This window comes from Barbatula barbatula, assembly GCF_947034865.1.
Source record: "Barbatula barbatula genome assembly, chromosome: 25".
Classification (NCBI taxonomy): domain Eukaryota; kingdom Metazoa; phylum Chordata; class Actinopteri; order Cypriniformes; family Nemacheilidae; genus Barbatula; species Barbatula barbatula.
The window spans coordinates 4548734-4566871 of NC_136788.1; the positions used below are offsets into that span (position 1 = coordinate 4548734).

At 38.5% G+C, this 18138-nt stretch overlaps 1 protein-coding gene across 2 annotated transcripts; it reads left to right on the plus strand.

Moving 5' to 3' along the window:
• The first annotated feature begins 718 nt into the window (after positions 1 to 718).
• nfat5a (nuclear factor of activated T cells 5a) lies at positions 719 to 17721 on the plus strand. Of its 2 annotated transcripts, XM_079450551.1 has the most exons (14): positions 719 to 816; positions 903 to 1039; positions 3980 to 4105; positions 6855 to 7428; positions 7578 to 7764; positions 7847 to 8037; positions 8113 to 8285; positions 8370 to 8504; positions 8890 to 8942; positions 9048 to 9180; positions 9418 to 9492; positions 10185 to 10294; positions 10410 to 12657; positions 13665 to 17721. In XM_079450551.1, the coding sequence occupies exons 2-14, from the start codon at positions 967 to 969 to the stop codon at positions 13883 to 13885; spliced, it is 4299 nt and encodes a 1432-aa protein (XP_079306677.1). In that variant the 5' UTR covers positions 719 to 816; positions 903 to 966; the 3' UTR covers positions 13886 to 17721. The 2 variants fall into 2 exon arrangements, with proteins under 2 accessions (XP_079306677.1, XP_079306678.1); XM_079450552.1 differs by lacking the exons at positions 719 to 816; positions 903 to 1039; positions 3980 to 4105 and adding exons at positions 5814 to 5913; positions 6147 to 6209.
• Positions 17722 to 18138: the final 417 nt, after the last annotated feature.

Genomic DNA, 18138 nt, shown 5'->3' on the forward strand with positions numbered 1-18138 from the left:
TTAAAAGCATTGGGCCCAAATTACACATAAATACTTGCAATGTTGAAACAAAGCATCACCTTGGAACTACAAGGTTGTATCTGCATTCTGAGCAGTTGTGAGATAAAGAGCTTCAGAGTTATTTCATTCTATTTGAATGATCCCTAGCACATTATTTTGGCAAATCATTTACATCTGAAAGGATTAATAAAATAATATAATGTAATATAATGATTTATAAGCTTTTAAGCAGCCTGCAATTTTAGTAACTGATTTGACTTCAACCCACATAAAGTAACCTGCAATTTATCCTCTTCCAACAGAGATGGCGACAGAGAGGTGGAAGTAACAAATTAAAGCTTTAAATATATTCCTTATAAAATGAATTTACTGTAGTAACAACAAGATTAGTTTGTAATCAGAAATAGTATTAAGAACCGTAGAACATTTAAAACACTGGAAACCAAGGTTAAGTTCAGTTAGCTCTAGAAAATATTGAATGTTCTGAATTCTTTGGCACATATACATTTCTCAAACTAGGAATACAGTCCAACAATTATAATCTGTCGGATCGGATGCACTTAAACAATAAAATTGTGACATGGCAAACAATGTTTTGCTCAAATAAAGATACGCATTAGATCTAATCTTTGCAGTAACAATGTGATATAGAATAATGATATGTACAAAAATTGACGATAATGCAATGGACACAAGTCTAACAACAATCGCAAGAATTGCGCATGCGCGGAAGGGGGAGGAGTGACTGGGAAAAAAAGCGAATGGCTCTGATAGTTAGCTAGCTAGTCAAATGTAAAAAGGCAACTTAAAACCTGCGTACGTGTCTATTTTACACCTGTACATGTACTGTAAACCCTTTGTGAGGATTTTATTATTAAAACAATTTCCCTTTTTGTATCCAGTGTCGTTTAAGCTGAGTGTGAGAGAGTCGTTTCCTACGCTCTAATGAGGCACTAGCATGCTAGCATGCCCTCTGATTTTATATCTCTCCTGAGCGCCGATATCGACCCCAGTTCTCCCAAATCACTTTATTCCAAAGGTAAGAACGTGATTGTTTATTATTCAGTCATTTCTTCCTCCATGTAAGCCTGCGTTTGTGTTGACGGCTGCGCGTCAATGTGAGAAATTGCTAACGTCAGATAGCACTAGAGAAGAGCACGCGCTAGCTCTGTGTGTGTGTGTGTGTGTTTATGTATGTATGTGTTTATGCGGGTGTCTATACGTGTTAGTGTGTATGTATATCTGCGTGCAATATGTTATTTAATAATAAATGTCGCTATATGGTCACAGGAAGCAAGTGATTCTGGTGTCATTTAGCTAAATCGAGCTGTCACAGTGGAAAGTAGGCAGTTTAAACTAGGAGTGGGTGTGCGTTTACTTGATGTGACGCTGAAGTCAGATGTATGTGAAGTGACGGATACACTGACCACGTCAATGAAGCAGGATTAAGGGTTAAATGTACTAGTACATTCACAAAATGAACTTGTGTGTAATTATTATAACACTTCAGCATCTAGTACTTTTTGTGTCTTTTAATCCTGAAAGTATCAAAAAAGAAATTGATCTCGTTGTGGTCCACGGACGCCTAGTTTTAAAATAGCAGGAATGTTGAGCATGTGGAATTATTCGCAAAGCATGTCTGTAGGGGGTGTTGATCCTGGCTCTGATTTCCATTCTTTGTGCGTGTTTAGTTTACACTTTGCCAAGTCGTTACACTGATATGCCAACTGTGCTTGAATAGTGAGATGTTACATTCCAAAAGCAGGGTAAAAAAGGTCATTTTCTTTTCTTTTTTTCAGCAAGTGGTCAGTAGTTGGGTTTCCATCCAAAGTTGCGAATGTAGCTTATGTGCAAAATTACAATGTCGCATATTTGCGAATTAGCACCGTTTCCATCCAACTAGTCATCCGTCACTTCCTAATAAAGTGCCACTGAATATCAGTAAGAAAAGAGAGAAGCCCCTGTATATAATGATTTATACGATTACTAAACACAATATATGCAGTGCTTTTGTGGATGCCTGCTGTTTGGGAAACACAGTCCTAAAAGGCAATTACAGAAATACTTTGACGACTTTGCTCGGGCATTTAAGAATGATCATAAGAACATTACTGATGCTTTGTAACAAGATCAGTACTCCGGATAGTCAGGTTACGCCGTCTCATTGTGCAGTTACGTGACTTTTTGGAGGAATATATGCGTTTCCGTCTCCCATTATTCGCATTAACCCTTTTTCGCACTAATGAAAAACCACCTAATCTCAAGCGTAAATGCTTTTTGTGCGAATTAAGGGTTTTTAATTCGTAATTTAGCGTTTCCATCACTCGTTTCTGATGCGAAACTTCAAAATGCGAATAAAACCAGAGTGAGTCTACCACAGACTACTATCTACTATCAGAGTCTAACTGCCTAATCAAGGAAAAAGGCACAAACTGTAAAAGCTGAGATAATGGAATAACAACATTAAAGTCTCACTATGAACCAGATGTGGCCCAATTTGTATGTGTCACTTCCTTACTTTAAAAAGTAGCGAAATGCTTTTTTATGAGGTGAACGTATTCTGTTTCTAATTTGCTTTCAGAACAGTATTGGACACCAGTTTGTGCCTTATTTATAGATTCCTTTTATTCTGCAGTTTGAACAATCATTTTATAACATATAGTGAATGTCAATCAGAAACAATGGACCAGATCATGATGCAATGTAATCGCGTATAGCAATAAACAGTCTATGGCATCAACTGTATTGTTTATTTTTGGCTGTTGTGACTGCAGTGACATGTCAAGGGTTTATAGGCAACATGAGAAAAGGTGTCATAATATCGGTCCAATGCTTCCCTATAAAAAATGCTGTAGTCAACGTTCTGAGCTAGGCACAAGGGCATCACGGGATGTAGTGTTCCTTTGTGAGGCTCTGGGAATTATAAAGACTATTCTCTTATTACAATATGCCGCTCCTTAGGAAAGAGCGTGTGTAAAGGTATTACTTCATATGAATTAAAGTTAGCCGTAATTCAGACAGTTTCTGCATATCTGATGTTAATCTTGAGTATTTACAGAGTAGTGTATAGTACCCTTCAAATATCCGTAGAGACTTTAGTTTGATCACATTTCTGAAAAAATATGACACTTGCGGGTGGGGCGGAACTATGTGCGCACCCAGACATGCGACTCAGCTTCCCCTACCACATGCAGTTCATGTCCGGCATCTTTTATAGCCACTCCATCTATCAGTTTCAGAAGATCTCCAAATCCAGCATCATAGCAACCGTTTTTATAACATTCTGCACCGAAATAGATGAACAAACAAACACAGCTGAACTTCACGAACGCAGTGCTCTCTCTCTCTCTTGCTCCAGCTGGATGACGTGTGCACATGCTCCTCCCGCTCTCCCTGATTGACGCGTGGGTGTGCTTTTCCGAAACCTATACGAACACTGGTGGAGTGTACAGACCCGTCTTATTTTCTCTTGTATACTTTGTATTGCTCTTTAATAAATAAAAAGTACTTATTATCCGAATACCCGATTAATCAATGGAAATATCTGTAGAATTTTAAAATCGATTACTATAATCGATAGCTGCAGCCCTATCTCGGTATATCTTGCAGTTCAGATGTTGCTTTCCACCTTTCACTCCATTAGGGATACACAAAATGTTCAGCAACCTAACATCCGGCATGGCTTTTTTGCTATTTTCGGCTGAACGTGTTCGGTTGCCAAACATTCGGTGCATCCCTAATTGAGTGAAAGGTGGAAAGCCAAACCTGAACTGCAATTGCAAGATATACAGAAATTACAGTAAAAATTGCAAATGGCCGTCACAATATGCAGTGTGTCTAAAATTTTACAATTAGGTTTGAAATAAATAACATGCTGCAAGATTTAATAGTTCTGTGCCTTCTTGTTAATACATTTACACCGTGTTTGACTGTGAGTCATTGTACTTCACACACTGATGTACTGAAGTCTTTCTTTCAGAGTCAGTGTATGACCTACTCCCTAAAGAGCTGCAGTTACCTCCGGCCGAACAGCAGGACAAACCAGCCATGAGCCAGACGAGCGGTGGAGAGGCTGGACCTCCTCCTCCAGCTGCCCTGGCATCCGGTAGGACACATTTCACATGTCTTTCATCTTTCCGATTGTATCTCAGTCTGAAGCTAGCAAGTCTTTCCTGATTTGGTTTGCTCAGGTCTTGTCTCTGCTGTGGTGTGTGTATGTGATGTTGTCTTTCCTCCCGTTCCTTGCCCGTTCTTATTTGGATTCCTTAGTGCTGATGGGCTACTGCACTTTTCTTTTATTTCTTTGTTTTAGCATTTGGTTTGAACGCTGCACACCTTTTCTGTTTATAGCGTTGCAAGACTCAGATTTCCTGTTGCACTTTATCATTCTTTATATTTTCAAACTGCATACACCTCCTTGTCTTTCTAGATTTTTCTCTTTTGTTGACTTTGAAGACTAACTCATTTCATATGATTTGTCCTGTCTCCATTGAACTTGTTGAAAAGAGTTTATTGTTGTTGCTGTCAGTGGTGTAAAGTGCTTTCCTGAATTTTCCCAGAACATGGGTGTCTGCCCGCTGAGGGCATGCTGTGGTTGAAGAATATAACCAGCATTTGCCAGGCGGCAGCGGCCATTAGCACATTAGATGAACGGTCAAATAATTTGATGAGAGGTGATTTTTCGGCTTTGTCTACAAATTGCCTACATTAGGGTGAGGCCTTATTTGGGACTTTTATCTTTCTCCTTTTTTGGAAGACTATTGTTTTTTTTCAATTTATTAACAAATAAAATGATTGTATTTCAAGGGCTGGGCGATATATAAGTACATAAAAATAACACATAATATACAAATCATATTTTTGTTTAGAAATTCACTGATATATCGGCCAATAGTTGGTATCGGTCATTCAAATCAGGACAGGGAAATGAAAGGAATTTGTGCTCTGTGTATATAACATGTTATAAAACATTACCAGTTTGATATTAATTCTTAATGAATATTTATATTGAACAACATTCGGAAAGTTAAGAAATATTTATTTATTTAGGATCGGTGTCGGCAGATATCACTTTGAATAATTGGCTAGCGGTATCGATGGAGAAGTTTAGTTTCTGTGCATCTCTAATAGTTTTTGTCTTAATTTTGATTTCAGATGAGTGGATTAAAGAGTAAAATATGTATGAATAAATCAACACGTGGAAATGTAATGGTTTTACTACATTATTTAAAATAATTACTTTTATAAACATATTTGAGTTATGTTCGAACAAACTCATTCCTGGAAGTAATTTTGATATGCTTAATCAACACCCCTAAAAAAGAAATGATCTAGAAATGAAAATGTTGTATATCTTTAATCACCTTCATTCATTTCAAACCCATACGACTTCATACCTTCTGATTAGGCTACATATGGTAAATGCAGCGCTATTCACGGCACTGAACTTGTGAATTTGCATAAGTATCCCAAATCCTAAGTGTGTGGAAATGCCGCTAATGCTTGCTTTCTGGCACTCTTGATACAATTTAAAAGAAATCCTTTTGTGTTCTAAAGAAGGAAGTCAGACTGGATTGGAATGACATGGGAGGGAGTAAATGATGATAGATTTTCATTTATTTATTTTATGTATGTATGTATTGGTGTTATTTTCCATTGACAAGGTTAAGATTACATGCACTATTAAAATATATCTCACAAGTTCTGGTTGATTAAATAATTCCAAAAAACCTGAAATATAACATTAAACTTAAATTAAAATTAAGAATATCGCTCAGCCCTAATTCAAGCATTACTGTGATTGCAAGTAGCCAGGTTAATGCTACACTACTTCCTGTTTTGACAGGAAGCTGAGGGATCTTAAAGCGAGCCTGCCCAGACTAGTTTCTGTGTTTTTGCAGCAATAAATTTGAGGTAAAACCACAAGCAATACCAAATTCAAGCACAAAACTGGAACCGTGAGCAAAACAATTTCAATTGTTATCAAAAACGGGCCCAATAAATTTATCATCTCAAAGATAACAAATGCTGTCATTGCTACTTCAGAATGAATGATATTTGTTTTGCTCAAATGACCAAATTTGCTGTTATCTGTATTGGATGACCAGCAATTGTTTATTCGCTGTCATTTGTCGTTTTCATTCCAGGGAGTTCCCTCTGAATCAGGGAGAGTCTGCATATAAAATGGTCTGCAGTTCTCTGCTTCGTAGGTCAGAAGCTTGTTTATTCTGTCTCCATGGCTACGTTCAGTCCCAACCAAATCGCCCAATTGGCATGCATTAGACGACACCGCAGAATTATCATTGGCTGATATTATTTGTCTATGAGAGACTGTTTTGAATAGATCAGCACTGGGTTTATCTACTAAAAACAATTCGCCCAATTGGCATGCATTAGACGACACCTCAGAATTATCATTGGCCAATGTTATTTGTCTGTGAAAAGCTGCTTTGAATCGATCAGCACTGGGTTATGCAGCAGCGACTACAAATGCTCTGTATACCCCAACGCATGTTTCTTTAAGCAGTTTTATATGGTAGGACTGAAAGTTTTTGGACCTTCAGGGTGTTGATTGTACTTTTACAAAATAACTGTTAAAGCTTCAAGACAAATCCCTTTTGTATGACTATAAAGGAACACAGTAAGGAGTAATGATTTGCCCTTAATGAGTAATGATTTGGCTTTAATAATTACTTGGCTTTAATAATGACTTTAATTTAACATATAATGAAAAAACTATCAAACAGATAAAAGGCAATGGCTAAATATCATGGGGAGTTTCACTGCTTGAACGGGACTGCTAGCCAGGCCTACACAGACAGTTTTATTGACCTTCTGTACTGTGCACACTACAGATGCTGCCGCCACTTGCGCCCCCGTCGCCTCCTCTGGAGGCCTCAGCAGTACACTTCCTTCCTGTCCCAGCATGCTCTCTGCTACATCAGCCCAAGAGCAGACCTCCAGGCTGCACAGTGTTCCTGCTGCAGAAGGAATGGGAGCAGAGCCTGGTTCGGTGATGACCATCAGCGGGGTAGGTGTGAGCGATGCTGTGGGGACCGCGCAGAGCCAGGCAACCCCCTCGAAGCGACGGACCATCCTGAGCATTTCACCGCCTCCGGAAGATCTGCTGGATGACAGTCGCATGTCCTGCCAGGATGACCAGCTTCCCAACCCGGACTCAGAGCAGAGCAGCAGCATCTGGATGGAAGACTCGGTCTCGAACTTTAGTATGGCTAGCAACACTTCATACAATGACAACACTGAAGTGCCCCGAAAATCTCGCAAAAGAACACCTCGCCAGCGTCCGGGACCCAAACCTGCAGCACGAGATGAAGCGGGTATGGATGTGTTTGATGCGGACAGTGCTAAAGCACCACACTTTGTTCTTTCACAGCTGGGATCAGATGCCAAAGTCACACCCAAAGTGAGGTTGGTACCCCGTCACTTAATGTTACCCACGTCATTTATTATTGTGTAGAAAGGGGATGTGACATTGTGGCTAAAGCTTAAATGTTTGTAATTGGAAGGTTCCTCCAATGGGTGAACTGAACTAATAGGGCCTTCTTTCATTTTCTCAGCAGCTCCTTAGAAGTGTCAAACAATCAGAAGGGTGGTGTCCTCTCCATTCAGTATCCACAGAAGAGTGAAGGGAAGGAACTGAAGATTTTGGTTCAACCGGAGACTCAGCATAGGGCGCGATACCTCACAGAGGGCAGTAGAGGCTCTGTCAAAGACCGGACACAGCAAGGGTTCCCAGCGGTCAAAGTAAGAATTAACTGCAAATTTTGTTAATATCCTGACTAATAAGCAATCCATTTATTTGACAATGTAAATATGGTGTTATCAGTTAGAGGGAGCCAACGAACCAGTGGTGCTTCAAGTGTTTGTGGCGAATGACGCTGGACGTGTGAAGCCTCATGGCTTCTATCAAGCCTGCAGAGTGACTGGGCGCAACACAACGGCCTGCAAAGAGGTGGACATTGAAGGGACCACAGTGATCGAAGTAAACCTTGAGCCAACCAACACCATGACCCTTGCGTAAGAATCATTCAATCTGTGTTCTCCAATGGAATATAATTGGTACTGTTATAAAATGATGATATTTTTTGACAGCGTGGACTGTGTTGGAATCTTAAAGCTAAGAAATGCTGATGTTGAAGCTCGTATTGGAGTTGCCGGCTCAAAAAAGAAGAGCACTCGTGCTCGATTGGCCTTTCGAGTCAATATCCCAAGACCAGACGGATCTGTACTAACACTTCAAACTCTTTCCTCTCCCATCCTATGTAGTAAGTGCAAAACGTTTTTGGGTGTAGGTTGAAATCAAGGGATTTTCTTGAAACTTCTCTTGTACGCCTTTGTCTTCATTTCAGCTCAACCTGCTGGAATTCCTGAAATCCTGAAGAAGAGTCTTCACAGTTGCTCCGTTGCAGGAGGAGAGGAGGTCTTTATAATTGGCAAGAACTTTCTCAAAGGAACCAAAGTGATTTTTCAGGAAAATTCTACAGGTAATATAAGTGTATATTTGTCTTACTGTATGCAAATGCGAATGCTTAGAGAGTGCTTGCATTGCTGTGGTGTAAACCTCAAGCAGTCAAGGGTGTGATACCTTCGAATATGTGTGGCATTAAACAGTGTAACTTACTCTGGTAGCTGGCTATAAACATTAACAAAATAACTTAATGGTAACTAGCCTACTCTGTACAATTACCTTCAAACTGACTTTATCTATTCTTTACCATGCGTCCTGACACATTTCACAGCGCACAAAACATATTAAATTAACCGTTTTTAGTTCAAATCTACAAAATGTAATGTATTTTGGTATGCAATTTTGGCTCTGCATGATTCGTATTTCAACTTTTTGTACCTGTTTGAAATGTTTTGTTTTAGATGAGAGTGTTTGGCATGCTGAAGCAGAGATTGACATGGAACTTTTTCATCAGGCAAGTGATCCCTGTAGGAGGGATTGTAACTATTCATATATAACTTGTGAATGGTCATCATTCTGAAATGTCAACTTAATATTTTCAATATGTTCTCCAATTTAGAATCATCTAGTAGTGAAGGTTCCTCCATATCAAGACCAAACAATTACTTCTTCAGTGTCTGTTGGGATTGCAGTGGTGACAAATGCAGGAAGAACGCATGATCTCCAAGCTTTTACTTACACACCGTTAACAGGTAATATAGTTTTATATAAATAAACATCTAAATCCAAAATCTATCTGACAAGCTGTGCATGTTGAAATGTATTCATTGGGACCAATCAGACTTTGGTTGGGGCATAAATAATGTTCTTTTCATCCAATAATTAGGGTGTAATTTTATGGGTAGAGTAAATTGGTCAATAATAGTTTCCAAGAATTTGTCAACTATGCATGATGATGTCACTAATTTGTATATCCCTTTTTTATGCAGAGAGCACTGACATCCCAGTAAAGTCAGAGATGCCAACCACTGTCAAGGCTTGTACCTTTGAAGAGCAGATAAAAGGTGTGCCATTACTAGAAATTAGCACTGTCTGATCGTTTAATTGGGATTCCAAAACAATATATACACTGATCAGGCATAACATTATGACCACCTTCCTAATATTGTGTTGGTGCCCCATTTCCAGCCCCATATACAACAAACTGCAATTAATGAGCCTTGACTGCCCATTACCCTGTTGTCGGTTCACCACTGTTCCCTCCTTGGAGCTCTTTTGATAGATCCCGACCACTGCAGACTGGGAACATCCCACAAGAGCTGCAGTTTTGTAGATACTCTGACCCAGTTGTCTTGTCATCATAATTTGGCCCTTGTCAAAATCGCTCCTGATTTGCATAAAGTGAAACATTTCTCAGCCAAAGGTTGCTACTGCTCCTGTCCCCAGAAGTCACCAGCTCTCCATTGAAATGAAAGGGACCATGACGCTGTGTCGCTTGTAATATGATTGGGGCATTATTCACATCACCTGTCAGTGGTCATAATGTTATGCCTGATTGGTGTATTTTAATATTGTGTATTTATATGCATATTCATATACAAGCCACACACACATATATCATATAAACACAAACATTTTTGGATTTAATTAATCGCGATTAATTGATTTGACAACACAATTAGAAATATAACTTTTAGGCCTTTTTGTTGTCACAGTCTTAAAGTTTGAGCTCAAATATTCATGAATTTGTTTACAGCAATGCAATCCGAGAGCAGTTGTCTAAACAATGTGTTAATGTTACCTATGGTGAAACGAGAAGAACCTATGGAAATCTCCTGCAATGCAACACCTTCAGACATGTTTAAGGTAGTGTAATTAATAGCCCATCCCTTCGAGTTACTGATTGACTAGAAAAACATGGTTCTAAAATATATTTTACTTTAAGAATTAAAATACTGTTTTTCTTATTTTTACGACACAGCCTGTAGGGGAAATAAATTCAACCCAGCAAATTTTGGAGATAAGTACCGTCCTTCCCTCTGGCAGTAAGTCTTTTCCAAGCCCTGTGCCTCTCCAGCCAGTCGACACACAACAGCCGCCGGCTCCAGTTTTTACCACTCAAGAAACATTGTCCACTATTCAGAAGCAGGACATTCCCTCACCCGCATCGTTCCAAGTGTCCTTGTCAGAAGACACAACAGTTCTTCAGCCTGTTCCTCCTCAGGTACCTCAACAGTTCCTGCGGGAAACTCCTGAGACGTTGTCTCCGGAAGATACAAGTGCAGATGGAAGAGGAATGGTATTGGTTGGCATGGAGTCTCGGTCTCCCCCATCCCACCAGCCACAGGTTCAGACGCTTTTGCCCCAAGATGGGGTAACGCAGCTGGAGAGAGCAGTTAGAGAACTGCAGGCACAACAGCAGCTTAATTCTGTGCTTTACAGCCCAGCACCATCTGCCGAGAGTCTTCAACAACATGTCCAGGAAAATATGAACAGTTTAAGGCTGGGAGGAAATGAGAGTTCTCTAACCAACCATCTACAGCAGCAGCAAGAGCATAATATTTTGGAGAATCTGCAGCAACAGCAACAGAAGGCACTTGTCGATCTACAACATCAACAGACAGTCCTTGAAAATTTGCAACAGCATCAACAAGTTTTGGAAAATCTCCAGCAGCAAGCACTTGGCAACATGCAGCCGCAGCAAACTCACAAGGTTTTAGAAAATCTGCAGCATCAACAACAGCACCAGAAAGTTCTTGAGAACATTCATCAACAAAGTTCTCTAGTGACTCTGCAGCATCAGAAAGTTCTGGATAATCTCCAACAACAACAACAGCACCAGAAAAACTTAGAAACTCTTCAGCATCAGGAAGTGTTAGAGAACCTTAAGCAGCAACTCCAGTCAGAGCTTCTGCAGACACAAATTCCCATGCAATGCACACCCAGCTTCTCTAGTGATCAGGCAAGCTCATCGCAGGATAGCAATCTGTCACAGTCATCTGATGGCTTTCTTCTCAACCCACCCCAGCAGCAGACTGCACTTTTCCAACAAACAAGAGGTCTTATGACATCCAGTTTTTTGCAGCAGACCCCCTCTCAACCTTCGCCTCCGCAGCAACTTTTTCAGAGTCACAACCCCTTGACTGAAACGCAAGACTCACAGACAGTACTCTTTGGAACCACAAAGTCACCGCAGGTCCAAGCAGCCTTATTTTCCGGTACCATGACAATGCTAGCAAGCACCAATCTACCCTCAGAGCAGCAGGCCCCTTCAACAAGTCTGTTTATTGCGCAAAGTGTGTTGCCCAGCCAGCTACCGTCGGATAACAACCAGAACCAACAGCAACAACAGATAACTTTCCTGACACCCATTCAGGCATCTGGAACTGAAGCTCAGACTGTCTCACTTTTTCAGGGACAACCCCAGATGTCCACTCCAATGGAACAACAGTCTACCCAACAGCAACAGATGGCAACACCCCAACAAGCCTCACTTTTCCCAAATATCTCCACAATGTCCCAAAATCAAGCACAGCAGCAAACACAGACCGGCATATTGTTCTGTACTGCAACCCTCAACCCCCATGATCTGCCACAGGCTCTGATATTCAGTGGTCAGAACCAGGGATCAATAGGTAGTGACCGGCTACCAGAGAATATCTTTCAGGAGCAACAACCCATGCAAGTTGTCCCCAGCTCTGAAAACATTACTGTGAACATATCCTCCAACCAACCCACTGTCCCCGCCGCGCAGTCTCAAAACCCATCGATTATTTTCCCATCTGCCACTGTAGTAAGCGTCACCCAACAAGACTCATTGGAGCCCATGTCTTTTCAAGATCAGAGCTCCATGAGCGACTCATCTGCCAGTTTGCCTTCAACGCGGAGTGAACTATTTCAGGACCAGCAACCTATGCAGGTTGTTCCTAGTGCCACCAGCGTAGCACCCGTTTCCCCCACGGACCAATCTTCAGTCAACATTTTTTTGCCTCAGTCAGCCATTTCAGCCCTACAAGGTGGAGTAGGTGTTCAAGAGTTGCCTCAAACTGGCACAGCAGCCACCATCTTTAGTGGACAGAGTGGCGTTGCAGTGAGCAGTCTCCAGAACGCCACACCTAACGCAACTCTGCAACCTCCCAACCAACTCTTTCAGACAGCTATGGGTGGGACTCTAAATCAACCTGGACAGCAAGGACAAGCAGGCCTATTTCTCTTTGAGATTTCCAGTGGTAAGTGCTGTTCCTAAAGTTAACTTGAAATATCAGTTGACCTGTTTACTTTATAATGCACATATTTTCTTGTATTGTGCACAGTTTATCAGAATGTACTTTTGTTTATGAAGCTTTGAATCAACATTTATTTTTTGACTAACCACCCGATGGTTGATACTTACCAATTGCCAAATAGCCATTTATGTTAGCCATTGTGCAACAACACATTTCCTTTTGTGCATAAAAAACTGACAAAGTCTAATTAAAAAAACTTTTGTGCACATTTGTGAACAATCTTTTCAGAGCAAAACCTTAAAAATGTCTATACCATTGTATGTTTAGCCAGAAAAGGAGATGCCATGAAGTTTGTATTTATCATACCCAATTAGACATTAATGAAGTATCTTTTTATAGGAAATTATAAATGTAACATTTTTAATGTGTAAAACGGCCTGTATCTGGTAATGATAATCAATATTGTGTACACAGTACAACAAGAGAATATTTAACTTTTATCTAGTGAAATATTAATAAATCTGTTAAGCTGGAAGCTGTTGGAAGGTACTGGCTGTTTTTATTCTAATAAAATCAACCTTAATATAAAGATCTGAGTGTGTGTTAACAGTCCTTTAAAATGTTACAGAGGATGAGAACTGAAGTCATGAACACTTGTTTTCTCCAATATTTCTTCATTTTTAGTATACCTTAATGTCTTGTCAATGTTTGTCATTTGAGAACATAGAAAATCTAAATTTTCTGAGTTTAAATTGAACTCATGCATTGCATTTAAACATAGCTGGACATGTTACGGTAATGACATTTTCAGCAAATATGCAGTTAAATAAAAAATAATCTAAAATTTATTTTAGCAAGTTAGAGAACACAATTGTCTTTACTATGATCATTTTTGTGTTACTTATTTTACATTTAAAATTATAACCGAATGAGGTTTTGTACTAAGTACTTACATTTGATAAAATAAGCGTTTTACAGACTCAGAAACCTTATTCTGTCTCTTTCATTAGAATGTGGACAGCTAATAAATTCTCCTGGTTCGGCATTGCCAGAACAGCTCGTCACCATGGGTCATCCTGGTTCGGATCAGAGTCAGAGCCAACTTCAGACCAGTACACAGATTCAGACCTTACTGGACCAGTCCAACAACCTTGATGATAAGATAGATGAACTTCTGGAACGTTTTCATGAGCAAGAAAAGACGCTCCCACAGGATTTCTTGGACCATTGAAGATAAGTAGTTTGACACCTCACTCCAGTAGACCACCGTCCACACTGCTTGTCAATCTTACGTATTTATTGTCTAAACTTGGGCTACATAAAAAATTGGGGGTCTTCCCTTATGTTTCTGAAAGCTTCTAGTGTGGTGTTGGATCTCAGTGTCACGGCATCTTTTCTTGATGGGTCCAGTTCAGTGAGGCCAATGTTTGGCATGTCAACATATCATGTGACCCATTAAGCCATTAAGTATATTGGCACTTTGTTACTTTGTATTGTGTTCTTGACTTCCACTTGAATCTTCCACTTCATTTATTAACATAATTTATCTGTTTTAATTAGAAACTCACCTAGTTCGGTGTCAACTCCAAAACGCTCTGTTGCCGTTGAGATAACAAATACATTGTGAATGAATCTGAAATATATTTAGCACTTTAGGGAGTTTCTACTCCCTTTTAGCTTTGTAACCCATATGTGTCTACTTGGTTGTCAAAGCTTTGTTTTCATAGTCATAATGCCTTTCTAAAAATATGTTTTGTTTATGTGTTTTTTGAGCCATGTTTCATGTTTTTGTTTGTTTGCATTCATGTCTGAATCCTAATATCACATTTTACCAATTATACAAAGTCAAAATGCCCAATGTACACTCCTTCCCACCTTCTGTTTCTTATTTACAGTCAACAAGAGGTCCAACTTTTAATCATGAATTCCTACCAAGGTTGTGTAAGCATTTGAGAGATAACGTCGGATTGTTTATCACTTCACACACACCAGACTTTCTACGGTATGATGACTTTTGTTTGTTTGTGTGCTCAGGAAATAGAGCACATAGATGTTCGTACTTCATAAGATGCAGCTACCTTCTTGATTTTGAATGTGTGGTCCATGGAGATCTTCAGACAAGCACAAGCATGGGAACAGTCATTTTTGGGGTTTGTATTTGCAGGTGTGTCCGATCATTACTTTGAAAAGGTTAGGTCACCTTGAAAAAGCCAATTCAGTCATCATTTACTCACCCTCAGGTGGTTACAAAACTCTTTTGACTTATGTTTTGTGGACAAGAAAAGCTAATACTGTAGAGAACATAAATGACATTGGCGTTATACAAATCTCATATGATTGTTGTGCTTTATTTTATTTCTGGAAGCTTAAACTATCGAATGGAGTATACTAAAACTGTATTGGTTTCAGGCTTTTTTCGCACAGTGAAAAACAATTGTATGGTTAAGATCAACATTCTTGATGGTAAGTAAATGATGACAGTACTTTAGTTTTGCGAACTATCCCTTATAAAATGCAAATAATTTTGAGAGTTTTTAGGCAGCAGTTACATCCATATTTTCCACTGAAGGTAAAGGTCGGTATTGGTTTTGGAAAGAGACATTGGAAACAGCCTTTGGTACTAGCTTACAGAAATGACAATACTTACAACTGGATATTTCTGACTATATGGTTTATCTATTTAGAAAGAAAATTTGATCAAACTACATCCTGCAATATATGAAGATAAAGTGCATGACAATCTCATACAAATTAGGTCAGAAATCACAAAAATCGTTCCCTAACTGGAAGACCTCTCTACGTGTAGTGAAGAAGGGGTAGTGTACGCTTAGAAATAAATCATACAGGGTTACTTTTCTCACATTTATAAAATACTTACATTCTAGGTTCAATTGATTTAGTTTACATGGGTCTCCATTTGGGATGGGTTTAGTGGTTTATTTTAAAGTTTATTGTGATTACATTGTGGAGGGTGGGCGTTTTCCTTCTTAAAATTAATTTTCAAAGTCAGTTGTCACCTTTACTGAAGAGATCTTTTTTTTTGTGCAAGAACATTGCTAAAATATTGAATCCCATATATTTCCTTATTCATAGAAACCATGCAGTCTTTTTAATACATTTGTAGGATAATACAGAAGTGTACTCGATTTTTAAAAGCAGCTTTTGCGTTAATGTTCTCATGCAAACATAATGTGAGTAGTTCTTCATAAACCTTGATATGCCGTTATTTTGAGTTCATACCCTTTCTTGCCTTTATATTCTTTTTTCAGAATATGCTTGACGTTAAATTGGCATAACAACATGTAAATAGTATACCGGCGGTTTTTAGTGTGCTGTTCCTTTGTGAGGTAGCAGTTTGTTAAATGCGTGCTCTCTTTGTAGTAAAACACAATATCTCACCTGCAAGTGAGGCAGACATACAGTATTTTTGTAAGACTGAACTTTGAAATGTACTGTGTACATTTGAAACATTTTAAAAGTGAATTGTGTCCCTTCCGCGGTACTGTACTTCATATGTCCAGAACGGTGTTACAAAATGTGTTTGGTTGGTAATAGGCTATATATAAGTGTGTGTGGGTTAATCTCACACAAAATGTCAATTTCCAAGGTCATATTTTATTCGAAATCAAAAATAAATTGAAAGTTATTGTTTCCGTAAAGAAAATTTAGCCTATTTAAATACATTATTATCACTGTTATTATTACGCTTTTGCATTGACATTTATGTGATTTACCCTACTAATTTAAAACAAATCTTATTGTTGTAATGTTTAAAAATAATGGATGAATTGTGCAATTCTAAATCTTAATTGTAGTATTTGTTGTATCAAATTTATACTACTTTAAATAATTTAAAAGGCTAAACAGGATTTTTTTTCACATTACAAGAGAATATGATGGCAAATATGCTTTATTGTCATAAAAATGTCAAGATGCAATAAAACTTGCAATGATCCTAAAATAGGCTTATTTTTCTTTTTGCTAAATTTTCTTTCTTTTAGAAATATGAGTCGTTTTTTTTGTGGGATATAGGCTACTGTTCTGGAACTTCAGTTCCATACAAAGCCATACAACTCTGAAAGCAGACTCGCTAAATGTGTGTGTTTTACCTCATGGTGTAGGAAATAGATTCACACTACATCTAACCTAAGGACCAACTAAAAATAATCCTCTTTTTCTTTCTCAAAACAAGGCAGCAAAATCAGCATCTTTGTGATAAAACCAACTGATTGTCCTTTCTTGGTTCTTGGATATGTCAAAAGTCGTACTGTATATAATGTATTATGAACAAGCGACAGCGCACTTCTGCACAGATTTATCATTACACAAACTTTTTAAGAAGTTCTTTTACTTTCCATCATATTGTGCTTTTTGATTGAAAGTACTTTGTGCCTTTGCAAGCCTTTCCACTTACTTTTAAGGACCTTTGTATATAATTCAATACTTAGATGTTGGGATTAGTAGTTCAACTCAATCCAGAAAGAAAAGACTACAGTCTTTTTGATTGACATGGTTTTGTCTGGTCAAAATGTCAATAATAAAGTCCATCGGTGTAGTCTAGAAAACATCTGACCATTTATATCACGAAACTGCTATGCAGCCTCAACTCACTGTTTTTTTTTTTTAAACGTGTCATTCTCATCCATCTGTGGTTATCGCCTCTGATATGTGTGGTGAGGTAAAAGAGGGTAATGCATCTCGCTGTTAAATGAAAACAAGGTTTGAAGTGAACGCTTACCCCAGTCACCAGCAGTTATTTGTGATCTTATTTTACGTGTGTCTGTCTGTGTATTTGTTGTGTGAGAGATGTATTGTAAATACATTCTTCTCACAATTTCTTGATTTTTGTTTGATGTGATTTAATGTCAATCGCTTTTAAAGTTGCATAGTGTTAACAGTTCACTCTTGAGTTTGTAAGAATGAGATTCAGTGTCGTGAAGAAACGTGAACTAATGACATTTGACGTTAATAAACATGTATTTTCCTTTAATCAGTACATTTGTATACTCCTGCAGTTATATTTCTGTAAGATGTGCTGCTAAACGAATAAAGATAGATATGAAGTTCTTTCCCGTTTGTCTTGTATTGCCGTACACATATAAATGAATATTTCTACATGGCTCATTTGTGATTTTCCTGTTTAGTCTTGATTCATTTAATAATAATGAGAAGAAAGGTTAATGCATTTTAATGTAATCATTTTGTGGAAAAATGCCCTTCAAACTTCAAGTTTTGTAAGAAAATCATTTCCTTAAAAACATTTGCATGAGCGTTCATGTTACTTAAGGTTGTCCAATTTGCATAACCCCCCAAAAAGGGGTTCACCCCATAATAAAAATGGTCATTTTTCCTCGTCATTCAAACCTGGACTTTTTTGCGGAACACAAAAGATGTTATTTTGTCTCTGGGGTTTTGTGTCCATGCGCTGGACGTCAATGGGGGCCAGTGTTTTTTGTTGACCAACATTCTTCAAAATATCTTTTT